The 10,126-nt window shown below is 50.9% G+C and overlaps 1 protein-coding gene across 3 annotated transcripts in view; it reads right to left on the bottom strand.

The window, feature by feature from the left end:
- Positions 1 to 9,822, bottom strand: part of pxdn (peroxidasin) — a 36,454-nt gene extending 26,632 nt beyond the window's left edge. For all 3 annotated transcript variants that reach the window (XM_013915575.1, XM_013915574.1, XM_005751738.2), the window contains exons 1-3: positions 9,286 to 9,822; positions 827 to 898; positions 530 to 601 (exon numbers count right to left, since the gene is read on the bottom strand). In XM_013915575.1, coding sequence (XP_013771029.1) covers positions 530 to 601; positions 827 to 898; positions 9,286 to 9,449 — 308 coding nt within the window. In that variant the 5' untranslated portion in view covers positions 9,450 to 9,822. The remainder of the gene's footprint in view (positions 1 to 529; positions 602 to 826; positions 899 to 9,285) is intronic.
- Positions 9,823 to 10,126: the final 304 nt, after the last annotated feature.

Genomic DNA, 10,126 nt, shown 5'->3' with positions numbered 1-10,126 from the left:
GGGGGGCATGTATTTCAGGAATGTGTATGTTTGCTCTCTGGCTTACTGAGTAGAAACGGCTGTGGGGTGGGGTGGGGGGGGGGATCAGGGACGTTTGGTTTCTACATGTTTCAGGTCACTTGGGCTCCATCATCTCCATGACTAAAGAGCGGTCAGCGGGGCTGATCTGGGATCAGAGCAGGGGAACTAAAGATGGCGTTAAGTTTCCGATGTTTGGCGCTGACAGTCGAGTTGAGCTCTCGGCTGCGAGCTCAGCTGAGGCCGCGGGACGATCGCGCGCGTGACTCACAAAGCCAAGCCCGAGGCTTCACACGCCTGCAGGTCACCGCGTCCAGACACATAAGTACAGAGGATCAGACAAAAGGAGGCCTTTCATTCGCACAATTTCCGCAACGCAGCCTCAGCCGTCCACGGCTTCTGAAGCGCCCGGCGAGGCTTGTTCCAGCACGAGCGCCTTTCTGCTGACTGAGCGAAAAGCTTCTGAGAACAGTCTGACACAGCAAACACAGGAAGTGACGGCTGAACTCACAGATATTTGAGGTTTTCCAGGTCTTCGAACGCCCCCCTGGGGATCCTCCGGATGTGATTGTTGTTGAGAAGGCTGAGGGGAAACAAACAAACTGCTTCAGTGTCAGTGCCTGTACTGTGTTAGCTTAGCAAAGAGCCGCAGCAGGTCAGAGGTGCAAAGCGAGCTCAGGTGAGACGTTCAATTCCTCGAGCCGACCTGCACGCGTGCGAAAGCAGCAGAACGAGGCATGACTGTCAGCATGAACCTTTCAGCTCCGTCGTCACGCTGAGCTCGTGCGTCTGGCTGGAGAACACTTACAGGGTGTTGAGGTTCTTTAGTCGCCTGAAGGAACCCGGCTGTAAATCCTTGATTTTGTTGAACCTCAGGTCTCTGAAAATAGAAGAAAGCATGTTCATAATCAGGAACACGAGCCGAGCATAACATTTATCCATTCAGACCAGTTTGTTCTGGGAGATTTCTATTAAAAAGACAAGACTGGACCATAAAACATCTAAACAGCACATTTTGCACATTTCTGTTGCGCCATCTTCGTTTAGTTTTTTTGCCATTTTTGCAGGTTATGTAGTCCCGTGTTGACTGTCTGTCATATGTAGCACCACGGTCTCACTGTACACCTGCACATGGCTGAATGACAATAAAGCCACTTGACTTGAGTTCAGACAGACAGGAAACCTGCTGATGTCCACGAGTTCAAGACTCGGCTGTCAGTGCCAGCAGAGGGTTTTTAACCAAGTATGACGTGAACATTTTTACTTATTTAAGTTGTCAGATTACTTTTGAGCCCCTGAGATGAAGGAACTGTTAAACATGTGATCCTCACATTTGTAAACAAATGAATTAAAGCTGAATCTGAGCTGTTTCATTCAAATTCACTGAGACAGAACCAAAAACCAAGTCTGTCCAAGTGTTTATGGACCTGAGTGTAAACGTCTGTTAATTCATGTGCATAGCACGAAACTGATCCAGAAATTACATAATATCACTCATTTCATTTATTTGTGTGTCATTTATTTTTCTTTTTATGCATCTGTGTAAAATAAGTTAATAAATACAGAAACAAATAAAATGGAAATAATTATTTCCTGCTTTATTAACTCATTCACTGCCAGCCATTGGCAGTGAATGAGTTAAACCCATTGACTCATTCACTGCCATTGACGGCTATAGACGTCAATGGCAGTGAATGAGTTAATTATTATTATTATTAATTATTTTGTCTGCTTGGACTTTATTCATTCATTTATTTCACTGAATAATTGAATAAATAATAATGCACTGGCATGAATAAAGATCAATAATAATAACGACCTTTATCTTTGTTTTAAATGCTGCTTTTAATAATGAGTTTTGCCAAATGACGATCAGTGAAAATGCAGGGGGAAAATCAATCGATCAATAAAAAGCTAAATGAATAAGCAGCACTTCTATGAAGGCTCAAAATCAGCAAACCTATGAATGCAAAGCTGTGCTGCATTAATAAAACATGCAGAAGAGCAGGATGTAAGTACTGGATAAAAGCTGAACAGGGACCATAAAGTCCAGCGCAGAGCTGCCACGCTCTCATCCTGAGGCATGTCTGGGCGTCTTACTCATGTGGCAGGAATGCTCTTATCGAGCTTTAATCACGAGGACCGATTTAAAGCACATCAGCCCCAAAGATAACAAGCAGAAGGCTTCGTAATGAGCTCAGGCACTAATCAGCCTTAATAAGAGCGAGCGTGCCGTCGGTGCGACGAGCTGAAAACACGCCGCTCCTCCAGCTTGGTGAAATCTGAACGTTGTGTCTTTGGCTCTGAGACATCTGAGCCGTGATGTTCTTTCAGCGCCACAGAGACACGAGCGTCAGGACGGATCCACGAGGCCGAATCGTCACTGAGCTGAGAGTCGAGACAGGAAAACATCAACGCTCCTCCTCCTCTAGAAGAACTCCTCCCCCGGCAGAGCTCCCAGCATTCTTCGTATCCGCCGACCTGGCAGAGGAAGTCATCTGGGTCACTCAGACCCAAACTGACAAGACATCCGGCTGCTGAGAGCCCGACAGCCCCCCCAACTCTAAAGACTCATCCTATGAAATCCAAAAACCTGAAAATCCAAAAGCTTAAACCTGAAATCTGATCAGTTCCACTGAAGAAATCTACACAGGGTGCATTCTGGGTAAACTGAAGGCTCCTGTCAGCATTCCTGTTCACAAATTCCTTCGTGCCAATATTTAAAGGACCCGCTCCAGAGAGCTGGGACCGGGCCGGGTGCAGGACCTCCCATCTTTAACTGAACTACACCTGGCTGTGTGCAGCATCCTCCATCTCTGCTGTTTAATGAGGGCTGAGCGCTGCTTTACATCCTACCAGGGCAGACATGAGGAAATATACCACGTCTAATGATCCCAGAAATTATTCTTTTATAGTTAATGTGTGAATATTAGACCATCACCTCTAGTCTAATCAAACACCTGCTGCTGTTGTGCTGTGATGCATGTGAGAGTAAATGTAACGGAGACTTGAGGACAGGCATCGTCTCAAACCAAAGGTTTGCTCTGCAGCTCAAAGACAGAGCCGTGAGGGTCCACGAGGAAAGAGCAGGTACGGTACCCACAGAGCGCTCTGTCCAGACACGCCGAGGCCGTCGCGCCTACACCGCCCCCAGCTGTGAGGACGAGGAGGAGGGGGGGGCTACGTGCTGGATCAGGCAGCTCTCCTTATAATGAACTTCTGTTAGGAGGTCTGAAAAGCCCGTATCGTACATGTGACCCCGCCCTCAGAGCTGCCGATGGCTGTGAGGTCGTTAACTGGACCGGATTTAACGCGTCCTGCTCAGTGGCTGTGTTATTCTGTCTCAGTGCGAGTGTGTGCCGCTTTCATGGCTGGCATGACTGCGGCTCTTTGTGGAGAAGGCTAAATAAGGTCAGCAGAGCTTTGTCTGCGGGTGTGTTTAAAGCATCAGCTGTCGAGGCTCAGCTGACCAGAATGTCCTGGAAGGACGGGAGGCGGTGAAATCGGCCCCGACGAGCGCTCCAATGCAGCGGGAGGAGACAGACTGAAAGCTGGCTGTCCTACAGCTGGATCGTGTGTTTGTGTCAGAGCTCGTTCTGTCTTCAGATCTGTTAATGAAACCCTCGTGAGCGCCAAAGCCCGACGCTGCCCATCCGTCATAACCACAACCACGTCTAATCCCCGCTCGGAGAGAGGAGGCAGCTTTGCAACGTGCACGTCGACGCTGCTTCTGCAAGCACGAAAGCAAAAACCTCAATTGTCTCAACACAATCAAACAGGATGTAATAACTCGCCCGAGGAGCACGGCGGTCTCTGGAGCCGCTCGATAGTTTAGAAAGAGGAGAAACCGGAGAAAAGCAGGGGAGGCGAGTGAGTCAGTCCATAAAGGGGGAAATTACAGTGCGGAGCACGCTCAGTAAACAGTGTTTGTAGACATGCACGTCCACGCAGCGCTGCAGGCCGGCCCGAAATCCACACGCAGCATTTTAATGCTATTTGTGGCAGAGCTGATTTAATGAGTCAGATAACAGCCATTACGGTCCCACGCCTCGAGGAACCGGCAGACAGCAAGGCTAACTCCCACACAACAGCAAGTCTGAGAACGGCGTCCCAGGTCACAGATAAAGGGAAATGAACAACAATGGGAGCAAAGGCAGGGAGGCGTGGAAAAAGATCGGCATTTCCCACACAGAGGCTCACTCAGACACTCAGGTACACAAACACAAGTGCAGGGAGGCAAATCCTGATCTCATCCACTGCTGAACTTCTAAGTTTGCTCCCATCAAACGACCTGAAACACTCAAACAGATCCATGTATGCTACACTGCACACAGCCTGTCCCCTCACATCACACCAACTCTGAGGGAACGACTAACGAGCAAAACAGCAGGAACGAAGCAGAAACACCGACTCGGCCAATCACTGCAGCTGATATGTTCATCCAGCCACCCGTCCTCTGACAAGTCTCTGAAAGTCGCTCCTCTGACCCTGACCATCGTCGGCTCTGCTCGGTTCATTCTGAGCGCGCTCAGTAATCAGAGGAGATGCTGGGATGACCTCCAGCAGGTCTGTGGTGACCCTGGATGGGTTGGTATGGAAACCGAGCCAGTTTCATGGACTAATCAGAATTTTTCTTTGAGATTTGTGAATCATTTCCACGATAATGCGACTCACAGTTCTCTGCCACAGTAACAGGAAGTCATTGAGTTTGCTGTGATCCGTTTGACATGTAAACAGTCAAAGACACGCAGGAAGTGAAGCACGGTGTTCCTGCGAAGAAAGGAAATCAGTTCACAGCTTCACAAAGACCACGAACACATGAGACCAGGGCCTGCAGCAGGTGGAGGTCTGGCACTGCAGCCAGGTGAAGCCGCTGAGCCACACAGGTGAGTAAATGTGAGCCTCCGACGTTCTCGCCCGTCTGGCTGCACATCAGCTGCAGGAGCAGAAGCCGAGCGGTGTGAACGGGGCCGACGTGGCCGGCGTCCAGATCACAAACACGAGGCAAAGCCAATTATCATGCAGGACTTGGTGGGCACACAAACCCAGACAAAAGCAACCGGTCCTGTGTGAAAGTGCGGCGTCTGCCCCGCAGCTGCTGCACGCACCTGTAATCTGACCCCAGATCAGGTCACTCAAGGAACCTGCAGCTCGTCTGGCACCGACTCGCAGACCTGCTGGCTTTTCATTTTCTGTTCGCCTCTTTAAAGCTCTGACGCTGAGCTGGGAGGATTTCAGGTTTCTATGAATGTGGCGTGAGCCGGACAGCGGGCGGAGCTGGCTGCCTCCCAGCTCCTCCAGCATCTGAGGGCCACGTGTGCGCCTCACCATGCTCGACGGGCTCTTTGGCTTTGCATGCCGAGCTGCCAGCGGCTGCCGGGCCTGTGCGAATCACAGAGTTAAACGAGTACATAACGGCCTCCTCGCAGAGCAGGAGCTCCAAACATGGCCGTGACATTTATCTGGAAAACATCCCGCGTAAGGCTGGATGTTGAGTTCAGCCTCTATGCATGCGTTACCTGTAGCAGGAGGCCACGCCCCCATGATTTTAAATACCTGAAAGAATCACTGCGGCCTTCAGACTCCAGTCACAAAAAGAAGAATGTGACCTGTCACAACATGTGAGCTGCCATGTTTGGCATGTTGGTTTGTGTAGTTACAAAAAGATGTAATGTGATTACAGTTACAGCTCCCTGCAGAGAACTAAAGCTGGGAGTAAAACGCATCCTTCAGCCTGACGAGGCGTCTGTGCACACGTGCACTGACCGACACGCTCCCCGCACAATCCACAAACAGCCTGCGTGTTCCAAAACAGCCAATCACAGACGTGCACCATACGGACCCACTGATGAATCGCGTGGCTGCAGGTGGGGGCCCAGCGGAGAGCCCGGCTGTGCAAATGTTGTTCAAATTAACCAAAAATCCAGTAAAAACAAACTCCAATAATAACAGGAAGTTCAAAACTGCTTTCTAAGTTTAAGGGCGGAGTCCTGCAGCGCGGTGAGAGGCGAGGTTAAACCCTCAGCGACTGCAGGTTTGTGCCCCGACACGAGACCCAAGGAGTTGGTTTGTATCTCGGCCGATCGGCCTGAGCGAGCAAAGCTGTGGGGATTTCTGGCTCTGCATTCCACTGTGCTGCCCACACCGAGCCCCACAAACCCTCACTACAGCACATTCCAGCGGCCGCGCCGCTGCCCGTCACGCAGGCAGATATCGGGCCGTTTGGGGAGAGGACACTACCAGTGTCTCAGCCCCGTGACACGAATGCACGCCGAGCTGACTCACAGCGCACATCCCTGTGTGAGCCACTAATACCGAAAACAACCAGTTTATACCCCATGTTGGCAAAACAGGACCATTCGTCCCACTGCTGCAAATCCCTGAGAAGATGTGCAGAGACCGTGAGTCACAGTTTGGCCTCAAACAGGCGTCCACAGAGGACACAGCTGACAAATACACACAAACCTTCATGTGTGGAGGCCCGAGAGCCAAACAGGAACGTTGCGGGCACAAAACCAGGACGGTCTTTGTGTCGTGACCCAGATTCAACAAGACATTTCACACAGAGATCATCTTTCCTCTTCATAAAGGAAATCAGCACTTTGTATTTATCTCAGTTATCTTTGTCTAATATTAACATTTAAATGTGACAAGTATGCAAAAAACAGCGCTGCACGCTCTGACGTGGCTGTGACATCATCGAATCAGGCGGGCCTAAACAAACAAAGTCAGCTCTGCCTGATATTTACATGACATCATCAACTTCAGCTTCTGTGACTCTAACATCATCATTCTCCAGCTGAGCCCACACCTTCACACCAAGCACACCAATCGGTGCTGGGAGGAGCTCGTGGAGAGCGACATCATCTCTAACAGTCACTCACATAAACACGTGAACAGCACGTGTGCTGTTTCGACTTTAATCACAAATATCTGAACAGAGCTGTAATACCAAGGTAGTAAAAGTTTAGCAGGACAGACACGGGCTGACGTGAAGCATCATCTCCCACCTCTGTGATATTATCACTTTAAATTCCTCCCACGGCACGCCGCCAGCTGGACTCGGGGGCCGTTCCTGTGGAGCCACAGACGGAGGTCAGAAAGAATCTGCAGCAGCTGCGAGCTCGTCCTGAAACCACCTCACAGCTCACGGTAGAAACTGTGAAAGAGTTTCAGATGAAGGGCTCGTCGCCTCACACGCAGCGGTGACGATGACCGGTGCTGAGCATTGAAGCTGCATTTACACCTCGACCAGCAGGCGCGACTTCCTGCTGAGATCAGCGCTTGAACAGGCCTTTCATCTGTGGCCACACACATCCTCCTCCATCCTCCTCTGGGGTATGTGGGCAGCGCCGCCGCCGAGGGCTGACGGGCAGGGAACGGCTAATTCTGGCACACCTGGCTGAGTTGCCCCCTTTGTCCTGGATGAAGCTATTTATAGTGCGGCGTATGACGTGCCCGCTTAAAGACAAAGGGGCCACATGTTTGGGACGGACAGATGTGGAGCTGTGTGTTCTCCCGCTGAGCCGAGCCGCTACGACATGCTGACCAGCGCATGCCGGAGAATTTCCGTCCTTTCATGGCAGAGGAAGAAAAACATGAACAACAAAAAGTTCCAAAGACAATCAGAGAAGGAAGGGGAGGTCACTGAGACGCACTACGCCACGGCGAGGACGCTGTGGGCGTGAGGGCCTCGGTTTGGGAGAGGTCAGCTGACCCAGGCTGGGAGTCGGTGCTGACGAGGCCCGCCACAGGGTCAGAGCTCACTGTGGAGAAACGAGCCAACACGAGGAAGGGCAGCAGCGCTGCCGCTCACAATCGTCTTCATCTTTCTTTTACTCATCCTCGCCGCTCTAACGTGTCTCTGAAACGCCACGAGGGGCCGCACGCAGACACAGCATCATGACAGCATCAGTGGTTCTCCTCCAAACACGCCAAAGCGAGCAGATCCAGATGTGCGAGGCGAGGCTTCCGTTTTAAAGGCAGAGGGAGAGTTTGCGCCCCCTCGCTCGCTGAAACTCTCTCAAGTCTTTGTCTCTCCGCCCTCTCCATCCTTCTTCTGTGGTTTCTTCTCCTCGGACGCTCCATCAGATGTTGTGCTCCTTGCTGAGGCTGTAAGACAGTCGTGCTTGATGCAGAGATTCTGAGACCACCTGTTTCCTGATGCCCGGTCACAATGGCCGTCAGAGCGTGGAAAAACGTCCGTGCTCCCGACGTGCAGTCTGCTTCCAGCGTGGCTCTTCTTCTCCACACTCGGGCTGAGGGACGGCTGTCCTCAACCGAACAGCGAGGAGCTGCTCGGTATGGCAAAACGTCTGATTCAGGTGCATGCAGAGACCATGATTATAAACAAATAAATAAACAATCAATAAACAATAAACAAGGAAGAACTGAACTCTCACAGAACAGCTGGGCAGGGAACAGCTGGGGAGGGAACGCCCCCCCAGAGGACTTTTTAGCCCAATACTCTGACCCAAACCTTCCTACCCGGCCTGAAGGTCGGGCTCAGCGTCAGATACGAGCTCAGGCCTCAACAAAGCCCAGAATGAAAGCACAGCAGAATAATCACATCTATAACTCACATATTTACATTTTCAATAAAAAACTGAAGCAAAGATCTTTGACGTCACAGCTAGAAAACGACCACACCCACCCGGACATCAGCTGACCCCCACCCTCACTGTGTTTATCTTTCTCATATTTATTTTATATTTACAGTGAACAAAGCGTCAGAGCTGTTCTACTCAGAAAAACTATAAATCACATAACTGCAGTTTTTGGAAACGTCGCTGGGACAAATATGAAGAACACAAACGGTGCGAGACCCCTGATTGGCTCCGGTGTACAAATGCAAACACACAAGAAGCAAAAAGCCACCAGGATCTGCTGATGTGTCCCTAAAACACCAGCTGGGACACTTTAGGGGGACACAAGCCCCAAATCTAACTTCAGCTTCATACCAGCTTGGTTGGACCTCTTTCAAAGACCTGCAGGCTTCCTGTGACCTCACAGATCGACTTTTAAGGTGGATCCATCGGATTCCTCCTGAGCTCAGCCTGCGGTGTCCTGAAAGCTTTCCTCTTCTCCAGCTCGGAGACCCTAAAAGCGCCTCTCCTGCACTCTCTGATCCCCAGAACCTGCAGCAGCACGGCTCGGTGTGCACACGTCCCCCTCCACCCTCACTAACACTAACTCGGACCGTATCTCGGGCCTCCCCCTCCGCAGGCTTGCGGATCGAGCCGCTCTCCGCCGGGAGAAAGTACTCACAGGATGGTGGTCTGCGGAGAGACCGCCGGCACCGTCTCCAGGTTCAGATGCATACATCTCACCGTGGTCCGGAAACACAGGCAGCGGCTCGGACAGCACAGGCCGAACCGCCGAACCGCGCAGAGCAGCAGCAGAGAGGACAGCAGCGCAGCCCGCAGCGCCATTTCTAACCGAGCAGAGCCGAGCGACCAGCTGCCCCCTCACACACACAGACACACACTCAGAGAGGAGGAGGAGAGGCAGCACACACACACACGCAGGCTGGAAGCTCGCAGCCCGGCTGTCCTTCTCTGAGCGGAGCTCCTGAAACAATGAAGGAAACTTTCTGAAGTTTCACCGACCAATGATTCTGAGCAGGACAAAGCTGCAGTTTCTCTGCCCACCGGCAGGGGCAGCAGGGAGTCCGCCCCGTGCACTCGCATGTTAGAACTTCACAGCAGAAACAAACATGTTTACAGCCGGATACACACACAGTCCTCCCGCTTTCTTCTAAAGGAGATCATATGCAGCAGTACCATCGCTCAGCGAGCTCACGGCTCCAACATCCCTGCAACTTCTGTTGTAGCAACTTTTATATTGTAGCAACTTTTGTTGTAGCAACTTTTATATTGTAGCAACTTTTATGTTCCAGCAACTTTTATATTGTAGTAACTTTTATGTTCCAGCAACTTTTATGTTCCAGCAACTTTTATATTGTAGTAACTTTTTAAACCAACACTGTGTGCACGAAAAGACTTCAGCATGTGGAGACAGTCATTCATAATCATAACTGTATTTGTACAACATGCACACACAGAGCTGCAGAGGAAACACGAACAACAAGGCAGCAGGTCAGGTGTTG

The sequence above is a fragment of the Pundamilia nyererei genome, unplaced genomic scaffold (assembly GCF_000239375.1).
Source record: "Pundamilia nyererei isolate P.nyererei 1_Seehausen unplaced genomic scaffold, PunNye1.0 scaffold00324, whole genome shotgun sequence".
In the NCBI taxonomy this organism is placed as follows: Eukaryota; Metazoa; Chordata; class Actinopteri; order Cichliformes; family Cichlidae; genus Pundamilia; species Pundamilia nyererei.
Note: the sequence above shows the minus strand (reverse complement) of the source record. Positions and strands in the feature narration are given on the sequence as shown.